The following is a 21,207-nucleotide window of genomic DNA, read 5'->3' as shown; positions in this document are numbered from 1 at the left end:
GGGGGGAGAAGCCCTAATGTCCACTACAAGAGTATACGCCCATACCCATTATCTTTCACGCCAGCGGTAGCGAGGAATTAGATCCAGGGTGCCAAATCGTAATCTCCAAGCAGATCCCTTCGGTGGCAAGACAGTATCAATTACCCAGAGAAGGGATCAAAGCCAAGTTTGCTTCAAGGCCATGTTTAGTTTGCCACGTTTTCCATGTGTATCAGATGTCTGGACTTTACAGGTCACTGCACACAGACCAAAACAAGGCGAGCAGGTTTCACATTACTAATACCGTACATCGTACTTCTCCAAACCTCCTACAAACAAACCTCTAATTTGGGTTCGTCTTTAGATTTCGAACTTATGTATATGTTTGGTCGCCAAATAAACTGGTCCGTATGAAGTAAAGCCCATTATGGCGAAAAAGGGCATGCAGGCCCTCAGTAAAGTAAGTCCAGGCAGCCTAGTTCAGCTATAAAAGAAAATACAAACAGGGATATAAGTCCAAGGTAACGCCAAGCACTTCACCTTTGACGTCCATTAGCCAGGAGCACGGGATGGCCAGTAGAACGTAGGAGAAACAGCCGCAGTTGTTGACCAGCGCGATGTTACTGTCTGTCCAGCCCAGAACCTTCCCGGCCGAGTCGGCGATCGGGCCCCAAGTGTTCCCAATAGCGCAATGGATGGACCCCAACAAGGCAAATATCCCCACAATGTACCAGCGCCGCTTGTACACACGGCATTGGGGTTTGTCTGTGGTTGTTGGGACGCTGTCGGCATTGATCGTGGCGTAGTTGTGTCTGCTGTCCTCACCCAGAAGAGGCCGAATCTCTTCGTACTGTTGACATTGATGATCGAACGTCTGGTCACCTGCCTTAAGAACCCCCTTAACGTCCGCCATCTTGGAGCTGTCAAGGCGGCCCGGTTGTGCATGGATCCTAGCTATGGACAAACTTCGTCTTCTTCTAACTCCCGCTTCGATGTTACGTATTGGTCAAGGTCAAAGTCAAGGCCTTATCATCCGCCACCATGTCCTCGTTATCCGTCCGTCGATCGTCCCGTTGACTGTGACCCGTTTCCGGTTTGCTGTGGGAGGGAAGAAACACCGACCGGCATCCGCGCTGACCTGAACTGAGGTCATGCCGAGTTCCAGGGAAGGGGCCTTGTGAGAAAAACTCCCTCCCGACAGGGTCAGTGGCGCGGCATCCAAAAGAGCCTTACTGTTTTGGATGACTGACTCTGTCTCGGGAGGGTGGACAAACTTGAACTGTTCAACTCGGGGCAAAGATAAAAGCTGTACAAAAGCCACTTTGGCGACCGTACGGATTGGGGAAAGATATCTAATAGTTAATGTTGCCATGGAGGTAAAATCATGCCCCAACAAAACTCAAGTTTCAGGGCGACAGCCGAAGAGGGGAACAACCCGCCGTACGTGCAACTGCGTGCTGTCTACGTGCAAAAACGTGGGCAAATTTTTGGTGAGAACCGCCTTTGTACGGAATCCAACGGATTTGGGAGCACGCAGACACGCAGCGCATGCAAAACTTTTTCTGCGTTCGGGCTGCGGATTCACCCCCCCCCCTCGCATTCCGGTACGTATTACAAAGCAGCACGTGTACATGTAAGTACGGCCTGCATGCGGTTTATATATGTAAGTACGGCCTGCATGCGGTTTATATATGTGTTAATCGTACAGAGGCGTACAGAGATCGTACGTTGTAAGCACGTACAACTCACCACTTGCGCAACGGAACAATGCACTCAACCGCTCATGACCAGGCGTGGCGTGCAGACCACATACTTACACTATATAACCGTGTGAGTGACGTGCTTTGACGTACTCCCTCCCTCTGCTATTGCCAGTCCTTCCCCACGTTTTCTTTTCAGAAAAACGTAGGTGGACGTGGCCTCACAAAAAAAAAAAAAAAAACGCACGGACAAAAAACACGCACTGTGGGTTGTGCTCCTCGCTTTAGGTTTGTAAATAGAGAACTGAAATGATACACTCTGACGACCCGAAGAGATCCGAGCTAGCCCATCTATGATTACGGACATACAGTTCTTACAGACACCTTACAGCAGTTCAACAGGAAAGCCAAAGCAGTCCCGCCGGGTCATTTGAGGACAAGGTCGCCCCGCACTACAGGAAACTATCTAAAACCCGGTCATCACACAAGGGGGGATCGGGGAGGCTTTTGTAGCAATCAGGCGTCCGACTACGCGATACTAGCCTCCTTCGCAGACTTCTATGCGGCGGCGTTACTTTTTTTCGGGGAGCGACGATAGTTGCAGTATGCCGCAGAGGGACGGTTTTGCCGCCGACGGGACTTTAACGGGGAGAGATGGTTTCATTCTTGATGCGCGGAAACCGTCCTTCCCGGCAAAGTCCCTCGGCAGCAAAACCTTCCCTACTCGGCATAACTCGCGTCGCTCCCCGAAAAAAATTAACGCCGCCACCTCAGAAGTCTGCGAGGGAGGCTAACGTTAACGCTAAAGGCTAAAGTTCAGGCCATGTTTTCTGTTCAGTAACCAGAAAAGCCATTTATTGTGTGTACAATGTTAACACTTGGAAATTGGTCATTTGCAATGGCTAAGACCACTGGACTATAATGAAAAATGACAACAATTATATAAACATTTGCCTATTAATTTCCAGAGCGGATATTTTGTCATATGATAGTCAAGAAATATACAACCTCTGTATACAAATGTGTCACCAGCCTAAAATGTTAGGTTTAAAATGACAAACATTATAAGTCAGAAGGACAATTTATACAGCCAACAAAAAAAAAAGACAAAATATGCCATAGGGCCTGGTACCTCATATCATTTTACAAAACCTAAGATATCCATTTGCCCATGTATGATGTAAAATATATGTGAGTTCATAATATTTCTATGAGAATTCTACATTCACTCATGCATTAAAAAGTGAACAAGGCACTTAAACTTTGTACATCAGAAAAAGAAGAAACCATTTTGATCTAAAAAATATACATACAACATCTTTTGGTACCTTGGATATCAATGTGCAGTCCAACCCTTTAGATGACACCTCTGTGTTTGCTTTTGCTTCATTTAGAATGTATTTCTGTAATATCGCAAGAACACAGTCACGGAAAACACTGAGCCATGTAAAATTCTTACAGATACATTTGCTTGGAGATAAGGCTTTCAAACTCTCCAAGACCTGTTGGATTCCTCCAATTGATTTCTGACAATACATAATAGTCAACAAACATAGAGTTTGTGATGATTTGTGCTGTGTTTATGTGAAGAAGTACGCCAGCTCCTCCTCTTCCCGTGTGGCCTTCTCCTGGGCCTTGTCCTTCTTAGCTTTCCTCCTAGGGGGCTCTGATCTGAACACCAACTTCCTGCCACCCTGTAGGGAGAAGAAACATGCCTCGTCACTTCTTGTTCTCTTTGCCATCTACTGTAAATTGGGGAACTTTTCTGGCGGTTCTGTTTTTTTGGTGATTTCTCCACCTTGAATTCATGACAGCCCTAACATATTAACCATCCAATATGGCTGCTGTCACAATGCTGCACCCATTATGATTACTTGGTACTGACACACATTACATTAATGTAACTGATAACCTTAAACTGCCAAATTCCACCTTGTTCACATAGAAGACAGACGTTAGAACACATTTAGTCACAAACCGTTTGAGGACCCACTAGACAGAATTAATGTGTCCTTTGCTCATCTTAATCCCCAAACCTCCAGCATGCTGACATAATATTTTGTTGTTGACTCAACTTTTTGGCAAAAAATATTCAGCTTTTACAGCTGGCAAATTTGCATTGTGGCATCACAGAACAAAGAGTCAACAAAAGCCAAATTGATCTCTATGTTTTTGCTCAAAATTGAGAGAAAAGTTTTTTGCTCACAAATGCAACATGCTCGAAGTCAAAGGCAAAACAATTATCCCACAACCCTACACATGCCATCATTAGTGACAGATAACACATCCCACTTTAGTACTGCATACATGTACATGACACAAATAGTACGTTTTGCTCTTAACAGCCTGGTCCGAAGAAATATTCCCACTCCTCGAGTTCCTGTTCCAGCCGTGACTTCCCGCGCTGGTGGCGACTCCTCCTGATGGGGGGGTTTGAGCGGAACACCAGCTTACGCCCCCGCTAAAGGTGTGGATTCCGTCGGGAGGTTGAAGAGTTAAATCTGATACCATTGGACAGTACGACAACCACCACCTTCCCTGTGCCCCAAAATGGCAGCTGGGTTTTGATTTGCACCATTTTCTAAAAATGTCTCAGATAGCTGCAACCTTGTATCCCTCAGCCACGGTATCCATCTAGCTCCAGTTCATTTGTGCAGGTATGCAGAAAAACAAAACAATTTCAAGCCCTGGAATGTTATGACTTTTGCAGACTTTACAAACCCTGTTGGTTGCCGTACCTTTTTCTTGGGGTCAGCCTGTGCCCTCTCCAGCGCGCGCCGGACCCTCTCCTCCTGGTGAAGTCTCTGCTGCTCCAGTTTCTCCTCACGCAGACGCAGACGACGCTCCTTCTCTTTAGCCTGGAGGGGGGGGGATACATGTTACAGCTTTTGACTTTAACTTTGACCTAAGATCACACAAATTTAATCTATTGGTCCTTGGAAAAAATTCAGGTTCTGAATTAACTCCAATTTTAGCCACAATTGTTGAAGAACGTCTAGTTTTTCCATCTACAATGCGGTAGTTTGAAATTAAATTTTCAAATTGTTTGAAGCACAAACCACCCTGGTACGTTGACTTCATGGCTCCTAGTCCTAGCCTATTGTACCATAAGGCATTTGCTGATTTGGGGTTATCATACATATTTCATTTTTAAAAAAATGATTTTACAGGTACTTACCCTCTCTGCTGCCTCCACTCTCTCAGGAGGCATCATCTCGATGATCTCAAACAGTTCCTCCAGCCGGTTCTCAATGTTAGTCAGCATCTGTAGGGTACTGTCATAGAAGACGACAGTTGGTTTTGAAATACAGTAACAGTATGATAGGTAATAGTCAAACATTTCAGTTGATAGTAAGCCTTGTATGAAGCATTTTCATGTTAAGTCATTGCTGTATGTTTGGAAGTTTGTGAGTAATTGTCTGAATAATCTCTACTTCCTAACCCCTTACCTGATGTTGGCCTCATTGTCTCCTATACATGCCCTGTACACTTCTTCTACCTTCTTGTTGAGTGACTGCAACATTTTCTCCTGAATAAACAATATTTTCTACATTAATTTACAAAATATAAAATGCAATGTAAACACATAACATTGCAATGCAAATAGCTTAATAACAAGACCACCTTGCCACCTATAATACATATACAGTGTGAGTGAAGATGACCAAAGCAACAGTATACATACGCCAGTATCCTCCTGTACATCCATGAGTTTAGTAAGCATGGAGGAAGCAAACACAGCGAGAAAAAAAGCACACAACATGCAGAGTTAGTTAGGACAGGACATGATGACATACAAACAAAGACAAGCACAACAACAACAAGCCAACATTTAAGGTCACACAGAAATACTGACCTGGTCCTCAGCTTTGAATTCACCATATGAGAACATCCTGCAACAGACATGGTAATAATATATATGTAGTTTAAAAAGAGTACAATTATTTTATATATTATCATAACAAATGTTATGGAACACATGAAAATACAGAGAATACAGATGTACAAATTGTAAGTCTGAACCAAAAAAGACTGTATCAGTATATTGCATCTATCTATTGATAGTCATTATCACCATAACTTAACAGTAAATATCTTACATAAAAATACGACAAGTTTTGTAATAACCTTCTCCCTACCTGGCCTTGTTTGGTATATTGAAAAAGGCTACCTTGGTTAGAAATACAAGTGTTGGGATTGTTTTGACTTGTTCATCTTCAGGTCTTTGTTTTTCCCTGTCACCTGCTGCCTAGCCTAGTTTGGTATCAAAAGGCCACCTTGGGAGCCTACGCAAGATAATGGCTTAAGAACTACAAGTGTTCGGAGTTGTTCTTACTTGGACTTCATCTCCAGATCTGCCGCCTTCTCCTCCTCCCTGGTGATGGTGTCCTTCAGCATGGTGATCTGCTGTTTCAGGATCTCTGTCTCACGGTTCCTGGGAACAGCAACAGGTACATGTATTCACAATAAACATGGCCCTGCAGTTCCACAACAGCATGCTAGGCAGCTAAAACCTGTAATATGACTTCTTCCCTAGCCATAAACCTATCTGCGGTCAAAAAAGACAGGAAAACAGGAAGTTCCAATGCAGTACCATGGAACAAGGAGGGATAAAGTAACAGTTTCACTTCCAAAGTTTCTGACAAAAATGCCCCTGCAGTTCCTACAAGTAGCTAGGAATCCAAAGCCTATGTCACTGATCACCTAAAACATGTACCAAACAAATATCATAATCCAACTTATACAGTCCTAAAAGCTGACATATACATCTACCATACCATACAAAATCCTCCTCACTGCCATGTGCATAGAAGATCATAGCTAGACTTTGTTCTTCTTTGTACCCAAACTACAGTGAAGATCTGGGGTTGCAGCTAAATGCCATGTTGTGCCATGTCATCATGTTTAACGAGTGTTGTCATCATGTTAAACTAGTGTTCTCACATTTTGCCCTCCGTCTGGATGAATGTCTGTCTCATCTCCTCCAGAGCCTCCTCCGTCTCCTGGCTGTTCTGGATGAGAGACAGGTTCTGTTCCTCCAACTCCTGGAACAGGTCCAGCAGTTGCTGGGGGTCTGTGAAGAACAGGTCTGGTTCCTGGGATGGAGGGAAGGAATGAGAGGTTTAAGAATGAGTTATAGATCTGTTTCTCCTGTTCCTGTGAAGCAGGTCAGGCTGGTGCCTCAGGTGATACAGAATACACCGTGTCTGACAGTCCGTGTGGCCTAAGCAGAAACCATCGTCTTGCTAAACTCACCTCCTCACTATCCTCCTCCTCATCTGACTCTGGCTGGTCCTGAGGGCCGGCACCACTGGCAGGGGTACCACCAGGCCTGTAAACAAACACAGGTAAACAACTTCATAAACAAGTCAACAAAAAAGGAACAACAAATCGGAGATATCAGACTTACAGTGTAAAGTATTGGAAGGTCCCTCATGCTTCCTTAATTCTGCTACCAAGACTGCTGGCTACCAGCTAGAGCCATTTCCAGTGTCTGACCTTTTAGCCTTCTGCCATCTTGCCTGTCAAGCTTCCCCCACCTTGTGCTGTCAACCTACTCTGCTTGTACAAGCACACACACAAACCCACAGCTCAGCCACCCAAAACAATACTCCCAGCTGATAATCACTGACATTTCCATATCATTGACCATGATGGGCTGCTAGTGAATACTGTCACAAAGATATGGAATACACACTGTACTTTTTATCTATTCATAGCCACCATTAGCGTGCATCTTACCTTCTCCCCGTGGATGAGCCTTTAAGTGGCGTCCCGCTGCGATCTCTTCTTGTAGACTCCCGACTCTGTAACTGTCGGCTCGCACCCCGGCCGCTGGTGTCACTCGCTGGTGTGGTGGCAGCTGTAGGGACAGTTAAATGCCAATCAATCGATGGATCGCGATCAATCAGTCAATCATTTAACCTTGTACCCAAACACCAGATGGGACCCCAGCCTGACTGCCTTTCTTTGTCATTACCATGAAGTACATTTGAAAAGGATTTAGTCCTATTTATTTTTGTTGACGCTTTGAATTCACCATTTTTTAATATATGGCAGTTTTAGAGTACCAGGTAGAATAAGCAGGACGTTGTAGTTCGCACTACAGTCATGTCTGCGTTACATTTGACGGAGGTTGCGTTAGCGGCGCGATACTGGTGCGCCGTCGGCGCGATAACGTCGCGACGATATCGCGACGATACCGCGTTACGGTAACGCAGTTTGTGTGGCCGGAGCCTCATAGGTAGCTCCGCGTCACCCGCGTTATTTCTCGAGTGATCGGTCGCGTTATCCATTCATATGCACGGGGGCGTCATGAGTTGATTAGTGTCCCGCCTACAGAGCGTGCCGAAGTAAACAATTATGTTCAGCTATCCCCGTGTTTTCGGTACTGAAATAAGCATATTCATACATGTTTTTATGTTCCACGTATGTACCGGTTTTACTGACGTTTGTCAAAATCAAGACATTTAATGTTACAGATAAGCCTAAGGTAGGATAAGAAAACTTTGAAAACGTCAGTTTTAGAGCACACTAGGACGTGTGCCCCGATCAGCGAAGCCACGCGGACTGACCGGGAGAATTCGGTAGCGGAATACACATTTGCTTACGGGGAGGAAAGGCAACAGGCATTTTTTTCAAACTCGTATGCGAAATATAAGTATTGAACAAACATATCATGATTAATTGCATCCACCAAAACTCTGTAATCAAAACAGTAGTTTTGAATGTTGAGTCAAATCAGAAGTCTTGAGGAATGGACTAGTAATGACGATAATTAAAGTCAAAATTCACACAAATCTCGCGATAGACACTGCGCGTGGCGGCGCAAGCCTGTCAAAATTGATTGATGAACTCCGACCCAAACGCCGACAGGGCGGTCTGAGTTTCAGATCAAAGGCGGCACAACCTAGCCCGGCACTTTACTTATCCTAATGTTGTCCTTTGCCACACTCACTTTTTCTGTAAAAATACGTCAAACCAAGGAGGTTTAAAAGAGAAGTCCATGGTCAAACCGAGGTCCTTTGTTGCTGTAAATTTTACCGACAGCGTCACGCTGAAGGGTATATGAAATTACGATCCCAGCAAAAGAGGGCTTTTATTTTTGTTCTAAGATTGATGCCACTGTCGTTTGTAGAAAATGATTTTGGCAAAAAGATGACAATTTATATACTGGGAACAAGCACATTATACCAGTACTATGCCATCAGACCGTACTCGAATCACGCACCGGTAACATGTCCGGACATAAATGCTTCATACACATGTAGATTCCCGATCTTATCAAGTCCCTGGCTGTTTATTTGCATTACTTTGCGTTACTAGAGTCAAGGACGTTTGTGTCGTTTTACTTTTGCAATCGTAAATAATGCTTTGCTGGAATTTTTGCAGAAAAAAAAATAGCTCGCTTTAAATCTTATTCAAATCTCGAGTAAGCACATATTATTTAAGAATAGTCTGACTTGTTTCTTTGGTGAGCAAAGAAGAGCCACGTGATTTTTTTTTCGACGTTCGGTAAATCAGATCTTCATGTGAGCCAGTAAAATCATGTGTAAATTTTAACCGAAGATGTCTGTTGCTGTTACAATGTACCATTATGGTCTACTAAAGTGCAACACTCTTAGAAAATCCGTAATTTATGCAGTATTGTTATGCACGGTGAAACACGCCGGTACATTGTCTGCCAATTAGCGGGATCAATCCCCAAGCGCGGCCGTGAACAGAACTGTTCCAGTCGAAGCCCGACCCGGGCCGGGAGCTTGGCAGATCAGCGCCAGGCCGCCTGCCAGCCCCGCACCGCCGGCGGTATAATGGGTCAAAGGTCATTGAAGTACGTTTCAAAACGACGTTTCGGAACCTAGACATGTTGGAGCATGCTTTGGTACTTTTTGTACCATTTCTGTAAGCAGCGCTTCATACCGGCCGTATTTACTTGAAGCTGAATATGATTACATACCCATCGCCCTTTTCCCTGTGATCGTCTCCGTAGGTTAACTTAAGTTAGTTTTACTGTTGTACTTTCTTAAAACATGTCCCTCGAAGCCTGGACTAACTTTTCGCGCCAAAGATGGACCTGGATTTTTGGTTATGTATGTGCGGACCAATACCCTCTGTATTAACTGAAAACAACGCTACAATGGCCATCGAATTAATTTCTAGTACATGAATTTTGTTGTGTACCCTGTCTAGTGTATACCATTGTCGGTCCATAAAGGTCGTTGGTTATATGAATTTCAACAGCTTTGTAACAATTTTTGGCTAGCAATGTGCTGCATAGTATTTGGAAAAAAGGTGCCTTAACTTAATTTCGTTTCTCGCATCCATTTGGTAGGACTAGGGCTAAAGCATTAGAAAATTTAGCAAGGTGCGACGGCTGGAGACGTAAAAAATATATATTTCGTATAAATATTTTAATTATTTCCGTGATATGTTTTTCAGGTTCATCCTCTTTGTGATCGAGTTACGAGACTGTGCTGTGTGCAACATTTGCTGACTTTGCAGGATTAACATAACAGGATTACTTTCATTTTTTTCTCATTTGTTCCATTTTGACGTTCGGTTGTTGACTAGCAATTTTTTTGTTCCGTTTGGTTTGACGTTCGGTTGTTGGATAGCAAGTTTTTTGTTCCGTTTCGTTTGACGTTCGGTTGTTGACTAGATTTTTTATTTCGTTTGACGTTGGTTTGTTGACGTCTGTTGACACCGATTTGTTATGTATTTATTACGTTTTTGTGTTATCTATTCCATATAAGTTTTTACTAACGAAACTTTACTACTACTAACTGGCTTTCACACAACTAACAATTTCATAACATTGAAGCTTAAAATGAAACGATGTTAACGATATTCTTAAGTATGATACATACAAGAAACGAAAAAAGCTATACATAGGACACGTCGGACAAATGAACTAGAAGATTGTAAACTGGTCACTGCTGAACCTGACCCCACGTGAAAGCGCCCCAGAGGTCGTCCCAGAAGGCGATGGGAGGATCTGCCCTTCGACTTCCTGAGGAGAGTGGGCGTCACCACGGACTCCTGGAGAGTCCTCGCTGCTGATAGAAGCCTCTGGAGACAGCTGTCTACGGCCGCCACGCTTCTACCATGAAGCCCGTGGATGATTGATTGATTGATTGTAAAAAAAAGGTTTAAATATCAATCAAACGGTATACATTGTACTAGAAGTTATTGCATGTATGTGATCTTTACAAAAATCCTTACACGTAACCCATACTTTTATTTTCACTGCTTAATTTAAACTTATCTGCATCCGTTACTACCTTTCAGAATTTCCACCTTAAATATACTACATGTATTAGTAGTCTAGTACGTATAAAAATGCCAGCAGACCGGACTGGGAATAACTTCGGGGCTTCTCACGTCTTCTTCGTTTTTGACAAATGCTCTACTCTCCAAGCAGAGGTTTTGGGGAATTATCGTTACCTTTTTATATATGGCCGTTTATTTTTTGTTCTGATCCCCGTCGGTGGCTAATGGAGCTTCTCTGGCCAATGGATACTGCCTGGCCAATTTGATACTGTCTTTTTTGCCACCGATAGGGATCTGCTTGGAGATTACAAATGCTCTACAACTTACCCGTAGCCTATAATATCACACTAGAATCCTGAAAATCTTGTGTTGTAACCTTTACCTTGTTCCATCCTCATGCCAGAGGGTCCGGGACTTGCTGACGATGACTCGCGATGTTACAAGTTTTTCTACTTCCAACTGTCCATAACGCTGGAAAAAAACTCGCAAGCAATTGCAACAACTTCCCAATGCGGGACCGTTCGCCAAGATGTACACCATACAACACCAGCTCCCTTTCAGCGGTCTCTCTCTGTCTCTCTCGGACGCCATGTACCAACGTTTTACAAGTCAACAGTTGCCTATGATGACATACTAGAATACCACATATTATGCCATATTACAGAAAACTTTTCAAGCGATTAAGACGTTGTCGGCTTTAGAAAACAACACGGAACTACAGTTTCTGCAAAAAAAGGTCAACAGGCGTGCTTATGCCATGTAATGAAACCTGCTCCGTCAGTATTTCAGTTCGGTCGTCAATTTCAAGTACCTTTATATACAAGTCATCCTTTGCCTATAATATACTTGTATGCTACTTACCATGCCATATTACAGAAAGCGTTTTCAGGGGCATAAGGTGTTCTCGGTTTTGGAAAACAACACGAAACCATCAATTTTCACATAAGGCAGGACGTCAATGGACGTTTTCATGCGCTGTGAATGAAACCCGCGCTGTCCATATTTCGGTTCGGACGCCATGTACCAAAGGTTTACAAGTCAACAGTTACCTATGATGACATACTAAAATCCTATATATTATGCATATTACAGAAATACTTTTTACGGACGTTAGGCGTTTTCGGTTTTAGAAAATAACACGGAACTAAAATTTTAGCAAAAAAATTTCAACAGGCGTCCTCATACCATGTATGAAATCAGCGCTGTCAACATTTCGGTTCGGTCGTCAATTTCAAGCACATTACAAGTCATCCTTTGCCTATGATATACTAACTAGTGCTTGTATGCTACTTACCATGCCATATTACAGACAGCCTTTTCAAGGGCATAAGGTGTTTTGGAAAACGACACGGAACTATTTTGTTTGCAAAAAGGCTGTTCAATAGGCGTATTCATACGATGCAACCGTCAATACTTCAGTTCGGACATCATTTACAAGCACATTACAAGTCACCCGTTGCCTAAAATAATATACTAACATGCTACTTACCATGTCAGATTACAGAAAGCTTTGTAAGGCCCTACGGCGTTGTCGGTTTGAGAAAACAACACGGAACTTTCATTTTTGCAAAAAAGGCTACTAGTATTCAACACGTTTTCGTACGCGTTCTATAAAACCCACGCTGTCAATATTTCTGTTCCGATGTTCGGATTTTATTTCCAAACAGTCTACAACTTCTCCGTAGCCAACTTTATTATGCAAGAATTTCGTATAGCTTTTCATGCTACAACAATTCCTTTTTTCTATCAATGTGTCTTTAACTTCAGAAAAATACACGGAACCATCAACTTTCCAATGTGAGACAATTTATCCTACAAAACTGTTCCGGCGGGCGTATTCATTCCGTTCGCATTGCGGGATATACATGTAAAGCTTCCTATTTCTAGTCTTTTCTTTTCAAATCCTCCACACACCATCCATTTAACAACGATTTACTAGAATGCTATATATCTTGCCATGCTAGACCAAGGTTTTTGAGGGGTCCACAGTGTTCTCAGTTTAAGAAAACAACACGAAACCATCAATTTTCAAACAAAAGGCAGGTTAATGGATGATTTCACGCTGTGAATGAAACCCGCACTGTCAATATTCCGGTTCGACATCATTTACAGACGCATTACAAGTCACACGTTGTCTATCATTATATACGACAACACCATGCCATATTACAGAATGCTTCTTTCGAGGGTCTGAGGAACCGGTGTTCCTGCTTTTAGAAATCAACACGGAACCATCACTTTTGCGAAGAAGAAATGTCGACGTCAACAGACGTCGACATTTTCAGTACGTTTTCTATAAACCCAAGCTGTCAATAATTTTTCTTCTGATTATATTTTCAAACGCTCTACAATACCCCCGTATTTTATGGTACTAGAATCATGTTTATCTTTGGATAGTAGAAGATGTTTTTTGCTACTGCCAGCTGTGTTCTTAACTTCAGAAAACACACGGACCCATCAACTTTCCAGCATGAGACCGTTCAGGGAACGTGTTTCGGCCCATTGCCCTTTCCATTGCGCTGCATGCATGTGAATCTTCCTACTTGTAGTCTTTTTTAAAATCCTCCACACCATCCGTTTTAAAACGATTTACTAGAGTACTATTATTGCCATATCAAACAAGGCTTCTTGAAAAGTCCTAAAATGCTCTGGGTTTAATAAAGCAACACGGAACTATTGAAATGTCTATTGAAGACGAACGTTTCCTTACGTGTTCTAGTAAATCCGCGCTGTCAATGCTTCAGTTTGGACGGAAATTTTAAACGCTTTGCAACTCAACCTTAGCGTGAAATATAACACTAAAATTCTGTTTATCTAGTGAGGTTACAACAAGTTTTACATCCCCCTACAATGTTGTAAACTTTAGTAAGCAATACGGAACCATAAATTTTCCAATACGAGACCATTTGGAATACATACTATCAGGACATCAATTCAACTGCGCTGCCAATCTTTTTATATAGACGTCATTTTTTTAAATCCTCCACAAAATACTCTTTCTTTTAGTTATGTACTAGGATGTTATATTTCTTGTATAACAATATGCATTTATATGGATCTGTCGTGTTCTCAGTTTTCAAGAATGATACGGAACTCTCGATTTTCCGATGAAAGGCAATTCAATAGACGCTCCCAATGCATTGTATCAAATCTGCGTTATCATTATTTCTGATTGGACGTTATTTTCAAACGTTCTACAACTTACCCGCTGTCTGTAATGACACACTGGAATGTTATACACTCTGACATATTACAGAAAGCTTTTCCAACAATCTGAAGTGTGACGGCTTTAGAAAACACCGCGTAACTATTAATTTCCCAACAAACTACTGTTTAACGGCGTTTTCTTCACATGTTCATGTGTCAATTATTTTGTTGGACATCAAACACAATACACCTCACCCTTAGCTGAAAATGTGATACAAGATTATACGTCGGACAAACGTGCGCCATATGTCTTGAACTGACATCTTTTGCCAAGTTGGACAACCTTCCAGCTGACAAAGTCACTCTACCGGTATAATGTAGTTAGACCATCGTTTACTTTGTGATCGTCCTTTTGGTGTTGTCTAAGGTAAGTAAACAGTTACTATATTCCTCAATATCTTATCGTCCCGTTGCAAATATTTAAAAACTTTTGTGATGTATCTATTTTGAGTTAGGCACACGAACCATCCGTTGTTATATTACATCTCGGCCGAAAGGGTTCGGTGCGGCATTTTTCAGATGTTACATTCATTCGCAACATTTCTTCCGTTTTCTTCCGGTAATCAAATAGACAAGAACACTTCCCACAAGAAGATTTCCTAACAATTCCCTCGTTTTCTTTGATGAAATATAATAGCACTTACTCGTGAATCACATAACCTGTGTACGTATCCTAAAATATCCATGAACTGGTACATATTAGTATTAGCTTTAATAATATGAGTTCTTAGTTGTGCGAAATCCGGCGTTAGTAAAGTGTGGTTAGTAAAAAATTCAATGGAATTGAGAAGACCAAAACGTAATAATAACATATCAAACTGAGTCAACAGACGTCAACAAACGAACGTCTAAACTGGGGAACTTCAATCTACTTCAAACGATAAAAAAAACGTAGTCAACGACCTAACGTCAAAACGAAAGAAAAAACCCTGTAGTCAACAACCAAACGTCAAAATACAGGGGAAAACATTCGAACGAAAACGAAAGAAAAAGAACTTTCTAGTCAACAAACGAAGTTCAACGTCAAAACCAAACGGAACTTTCTAGTCAATAACCGAACGTCAAAACTAAAGAAAAAACTTGAATGTAATCCTGTTGATCCTGCAAAGTCCGCACATGTTTCACGCAGCACAGTCTCGTAACTCAATCAAAGACTAGAGGATGAACCTGAAAACACATCAAAAGAACATTTAAATATTGCAAAAAAAAGAGAAGTATTTTGTCAGGGGCGGGACTGATACAGCTTCGCCATTTCGTTTATTGACTGAACTGTTGGGTTATTTAGAGATTGGATCGTGAAATTTGGCGCTTTCATTTGCAAAATAGTTAATTAACAACATCGTAGTGGCACGGATGGGCGAATGGATTAGTGTTTATTTCACACCTTTTGTTCATTGTTGGCTGAATAGCCTATTATCTGTTTCGTTTACAATACACATTTTGCGAGCTTATCCCAGAAATGCTTAGCCCATTCAACGAAGAAACGTCACGTGTAGAAAAATGTCGCTGAAACTGATCGAGGAGTCATATGAGAAGTAACGTTACCCGTTAAATAGGTACGCAGAGCCGCTGCAACTCCGCGCCGTCATATTTTGTCAAAAGAAAGGAATTCATTGAATATGCGTGTACAGCGTGAAATCACAGCATGCATAGCAGAAATACAGACGATCTGGTCAGATTCATGACACAGCTCTGGATTCTTTATCAGCGTGATGTTGTGAATCCACCAGCGTGAGAATTCCTGGTGAAACGAGTTTGCTACATTCAAACTGGCCGCCGCCGCCTTTGATCTAAGTTGTGTCGGGCGGGCGTCATCAATCAATGTTGACAGGTCTGTCGCGCCAAGCTGTCTCACTCTAAGGAGAAAAGGTCTCCTGTGTTACAACAGAGAGGTTCCTTTTAACTCCATGGTTACATACACGAATTCAAAATTTAAAAAAATTACTATGATCAAAAATTTTATTTTATTTTTTGTTTTCCAACAAGTTGTTGTTTTTGTGCCAAGTGCAGGGGACTGCAGTCAATCATGTGATGTTTTCCTTTACCATAATCGTGATCTTTCCTCCCCTTAGAAAATTGCTGGTGAAGATCGGCAAATCTCGTGAGCATACCAAACACACTCATTCGCTGACGACAAGAACCGAAAAGAAACGAATGTGAAACAAAGATCATTTCGTCAGCCGAATACACACACAAACCGAGTTCTCTCCGCGCACTCTCTACAGACTGGTAGCGATTCGACAAAGTACCCCAGAGCTTACCGACGGTAAACAAGACAGCTCCTTTACAAGATCCATTTCGCTGGCGGGATATATCCTAAGCTTTTGACAATTTTGGTTGCTGAATTATGCGTTCTATGGTTAAAAAAATCATCGACAACATGCGCCGGTTCATTACGCTTTTGACTGCACAAGTAAGATTCCGGGCCGCCGGGGCAACACCAAATATTGTCTGACCTTGCCGTGTGGAAAAGTAGCGGAGGAGGAGTTGCTATATTTTGTTTGCGACATGTTAGGGTGAAGTGTAGTTGAAATTATTGTTGCTATATCTAACGTATTTTGGGGGCGTTACATGTTTAGACAGGCTGATGAATAACCTCATTGGAAATGCCTCACACCATTTTTTTTTACATCCAACTAATTCCTGCCATCCAATTCCAACGCTCATGCATGTCTATGACCGCTGAAAGGAGGCCATAACACCCAGTATTGTTTCTAAATTTAAATGACAAAGTAGACAAACAAACATGAAACCCTATCCAGCTCATTATAGTTGCGTCAATAGCGCGATGGCGCACTCGGTAGCAGGTTAAATAACGCTGTAACGCATTCGTGCGGCCGGGGGTCAATTACCGCAAGTTGCGTTATCGCGTTGCGTCAGCGTTGCCGCTGCGTTGCGTCAGCGTTATCGCTGCGTTGCGACAGCGTTGCGTTATCTAAGTCCGTCAAATGTAACGCAAACATGACTGTAGCTGCATACCATGTGTAGCATAATGCATTGCAGGTAATATGTCAAAGTTAAAGGCCCCTGAGACATGAACAAAACCTGTCTGGACATTCCAGACAAGGAAAGTTTACAAGTTAGGTGCCTCCACCTTTCACTAGTTGTAAGTGCCCAGTTGTAACAATGAATCCACTTATTATGAGAATTAATTATACACCAAACCCTTGGCTAGTTCTCCAGTTATGAAAACCTTAGTCCCTTTGACAGAGAAATGAAATGGTGATGGCCATGAGTGTCTACCATTGGAACTGGCTCCGGGAGGACTAAGCAGATTGGGTGTACTGGAAATCGCTTCTTCCTCATGTGGTTCAAGCAAAACCACAGCTGAGATGTGGGTACGGTGTTATTGGGGTGAAATGCACACAGCACGGCACACAAGGCATGAGTACAGCACAGCAAAACTTGTCAAATATGCAACAGCCTACAGATGCAACCTTATGCACCAGCTCAAAGATGCAAACTTCTCTTGCTTAAAATTGTTTTGAGCAGAATCACAATTATCATGTCAACAGGTTTGTTTGAAAATCTTACTTGCTCTTTTCTTTGCTGCCGACGCCTTCTTCAGTTGTTTCCTTTTCTCTTCAAGTTCTGCCTCCTTCTTGTCTTTGTACTCCTATTGATAAAAGTTCATTGTTAAAATATTTTAAATTACAGCTAAATTGATAGAAGGACAGATACAGTAGCTTAGAAACCCCATCCACACCCTTGGAATGGTGTAAGTGGATACCAAGAACCCACCTGAGGAGTCACGCTGTCCAGGAACTTCTTGTAGAGTTGGTATTCCTTCAGGGTGTCCTCCATCTTTGAAATTTCACTGATAAAAACAAAACAACATTTCTGTCAGTAACATCATACAAAATTACTGTATATCTGTAGAAGTGAATTTACAATAGCAACTCACACAACAAAATAACCATTGCTGAGAAAGACAATGATATTCATGAAAATGTTACCTCTTAATGGCCATCATTTGTCCGTTGATCCTCTTGATCTCTGACACCTTCTCCAACTTTGCCTTAGTCTCAGACTCCGCTCTGTAAGTAAATAACAAAGCTGGTCAGTCACATGCTGAACACAGGATCTCTATGTTCAATAATTAGTGTATCAAGAACCGAAAAACTGTACAAAATTGTTCCTTGCTTTAGCATTTTTGCTACTACTAGTGCTACATACATGTACCTGTATGTTATATAAAATGTCCCATATTTCAAATTACATCTACCGGTAAGACTACATTTTTATGTCTTGCACTTTCATTTCATTGCAGGGTTTTAAACTCATGTTTCTTTCAGAAAGACCTATGCCACGAATGTCATTTACATTGTGTTTCTACTTCTTCTTTCTACTACTAGTATCATGTCAACTGTGAACTCATAAATACTACATGTAGTGCAAACTTTTGATTATGCCAAGAAATGTAGGAGTCACAAACTTTGCAGTATTCAAGAGATTAAGACATCTTAAAGTTTTCCCTCACATCTTGATGGCTTCCACAGAGTTCTTGTCGTTCTCCTTGAGAAACTCGTCAAACATGGCGGCGTCCTCCTCCAGGTACTGCTCCGCCAGCTCCAGTTTCCTTTCCTCCGCCGCCGCGATCTCCTCAAGCTTCCGCATCTCGTCTCGCTTCACGCCCAGGGAGTACTACGGAACATCGGGGGTTAAAATAGCATATGTTTATGGGATTGTGACAGTATTGTAGGCATCAGTGTGGATCAGCATTTTACAGTCACTGTGTAAAACAATTATCAAACAGTCAACAAAGCTTTTGAGTAAAACAAAGTTACCTGTACGAGGAACATTTCTCTCTTCTTGTTGATGTACTCGGCTAAGTCTTCCTTCTCCACATGTCTGTCTACTCAGAACAAGAAAGAAAACAACAACTTTAATTTGATATCACTAACGTCGAAATGAGATACTCCCTGCTATTGGTCAGCTTAGCTCAACCCATAATCTATTGTGCATGGAACTTCGGCAGAACTCCTCATTTATTTTAAGGTAGCATTCGCATAATTGTGCTGTTCTTACCCCTAAAGAAACACTAACTGCCATTGGTCAGTTAGCTGTCCATCATTATCAAAACAACATGTCCTTACCCCTGGTGACAGCGATGGTCCAGCTGGGATCCTCCTTCACAGCCACGGCCTTGTCCTCATCCTCCCGCTCATCCTCCGACTCCGATGACTCAATCACCGCCTTCCGCATCGACGCCGTCTTGGCGTTCACCCGCGTGGCGTATGTCGTCTTCTCATGAACACGGAGATTCCTCTGTTTTACCCTCTCCTGTTGGGGTGGAAGACATTTCAGACCTTATTATGACAATAAAATGTAAAGATAGTTCCAAAGCATTTTGATGCTGTCAGGGCAGTGGGTTTTTAGTCCACTGTGTCCAGGGCACAGTATTGAAAAGCGTAACCCATTGCTCTCCTTCCACTGCCTTTTACCTTACCAACTTCATCATAGACAATGGATTTTGAGAGTGAAAATGCACTATAACCATTTCTTGGAAAAATAGCTATTGTAGGACTTACCGCTTTCTTCTTCTGTCTCTCCTTGTCCCTGAGAATGAAGATGTCATTCTCTACAGGCATGGTGAAGGGGTTGTGATCGGGGGCCAGCTGTGTGCCTTCTACAGTTTAAAAAGAAGGAGTATAATGTTAGCGATGTACTTGTATATGTCAGCTACAAAACAAAACAGAACTTCAACAAAACTACTCATTTTGAGACACCAATCATTCATGGAATTGTTATTGTTGCAGTATTCACCTTATTTGACCTTAATCCTCACCTCATATGACCTACCACTGACATGAGGATAATTCATTATTGGACAACAATGAACCAATAATTATTAGACAAAGGGTTTCCATGGCAACCAAATAGGTATACTAAGCAAACGGAAGATGGAGTAACAGCTTGCAGGAACCACAAGTTAGTGAAGGTTATAATTTGCCCACTTCATTATGATAATCAGGGCCTGCACAGTGCCTGCAAAGTTGTTATGTAACAAAGGGTGATTTTAGCGCTTAATTGCTTTACGATGAAAGTTTATTCTTTGAGACTTTGTGATGACCACAAGCAGCTCTGACCTGACATGGGAGATCCTGCGCCGGACCCCGGGGATTGTGGGAAGGTGACACGTCCGGACTGTCGTGAGGCCGTCCCTGCCCCTAGGGAGGTCAAAGTTTGAAACATGTTATTAGCTAATACTGTAAACTGTGAAATATTTTTGGTGGATTATGTTCCCATTTTTCCTTCATTGTGAACTCAAAATGTGTTCTATCTCGATGACAATGTACTCCTGTTCACAGCTGTTTCAAAAAAAATTATGCTCCAAATTTTATTAGTCACATTAAATGCCTCCTTGAAATGCCTCGAGTCAAATCAAGCCCCGAAAACTGTAAAACAATTTACTGTATTCTGAGACTTACAGTAAATTAATTTATTCCTCCCCCTAAAAAAATTACTACATAGCATCCATAGTGCCTACTTTGTGAATCACCAATACACATCAACACCCCCCCTCCCTCCCTCCCAAAACACATTTTCAAACAAAACAAAACTTACGTGACTTGGAATTTGCCGAGACCGGCGATGCCGCCGACGACTGTCTTGACGCCGTAGACATGTCTGTGTGTCAAAACCTGTGAGCACGAAAATAACACAATACACATTTCTGTTTATATTCTCTTTAAAGTTATTTCGATGAAGTGTGAAGTATGACAGTGGCATAGTTTTGAGGGGATGCCCAGTAGCATACGCTTATCAAATACACAAATAAAGCATTTTCTAACAAACCAATCGTCATAAATCTGATTAATAATTGTCTGTCTATCATTTGATTTAGTCTGGAACTGCAAACTTACCTCTTTTTGTCCTAAAAAGACGTAAAAGTCACAGAAAATCTCTCCGATCGTCAAGTTTTGATTTGGTGTCCACCATAACAATACCAAAACGAGGTTGGTCATAGCAACGAGCAATGCGCAGACGCCATTTTATGTAAATAAGAGATGGAGGTCAAAGGTGAGTTTTTCCTGGGAAAATTTCCGTC

General features: G+C 42.0%; 2 protein-coding genes across 5 annotated transcripts in view; both read right to left on the bottom strand.

Annotated features, from left to right (window-relative positions):
* LOC109469161 (disrupted in renal carcinoma protein 2 homolog) overlaps nucleotides 1-1,210 on the bottom strand; it is a 5,642-nt gene extending 4,432 nt beyond the window's left edge. The window contains exon 1 of the mRNA XM_019767571.1: nucleotides 520-1,210. Within this exon, the coding sequence (XP_019623130.1) occupies nucleotides 520-892 (373 nt within the window). The 5' untranslated portion in view covers nucleotides 893-1,210. The remainder of the gene's footprint in view (nucleotides 1-519) is intronic.
* A 1,301-nt stretch (nucleotides 1,211-2,511) lies between these two features.
* On the bottom strand, nucleotides 2,512-21,145 carry LOC109470374 (cilia- and flagella-associated protein 100-like). Of its 4 annotated transcripts, XM_019769313.1 has the most exons (21): nucleotides 21,023-21,145; nucleotides 20,724-20,800; nucleotides 20,246-20,326; nucleotides 19,688-19,785; nucleotides 19,253-19,439; nucleotides 18,944-19,011; nucleotides 18,637-18,800; nucleotides 18,113-18,193; nucleotides 17,898-17,973; nucleotides 17,691-17,772; nucleotides 17,400-17,483; nucleotides 7,422-7,542; nucleotides 6,936-7,011; nucleotides 6,624-6,775; nucleotides 6,016-6,114; nucleotides 5,536-5,572; nucleotides 5,129-5,208; nucleotides 4,858-4,954; nucleotides 4,418-4,537; nucleotides 4,009-4,140; nucleotides 3,272-3,373 (listed from the first exon to the last, which is right to left on the bottom strand). In XM_019769313.1, the coding sequence occupies exons 2-20, from the start codon at nucleotides 20,782-20,784 to the stop codon at nucleotides 4,018-4,020; spliced, it is 1,887 nt and encodes a 628-aa protein (XP_019624872.1). In that variant the 5' UTR covers nucleotides 20,785-20,800; nucleotides 21,023-21,145; the 3' UTR covers nucleotides 3,272-3,373; nucleotides 4,009-4,017. The 4 variants fall into 4 exon arrangements, with proteins under 4 accessions (XP_019624879.1, XP_019624893.1, XP_019624872.1 ...); XM_019769320.1 differs by lacking the exon at nucleotides 4,009-4,140 and having other exon boundaries at nucleotides 2,512-3,373; XM_019769327.1 differs by lacking the exon at nucleotides 17,400-17,483.
* Nucleotides 21,146-21,207: the final 62 nt, after the last annotated feature.

Source organism: Branchiostoma belcheri, unplaced genomic scaffold (assembly GCF_001625305.1).
Source record: "Branchiostoma belcheri isolate BF01 breed outbred unplaced genomic scaffold, Haploidv18h27 scaffold10, whole genome shotgun sequence".
Lineage (NCBI taxonomy): Eukaryota > Metazoa > Chordata > Leptocardii > Amphioxiformes > Branchiostomatidae > Branchiostoma > Branchiostoma belcheri.
The sequence above is the reverse complement of the archived record's forward strand: the minus strand, read 5'-3'. Positions and strand labels throughout refer to the sequence as shown.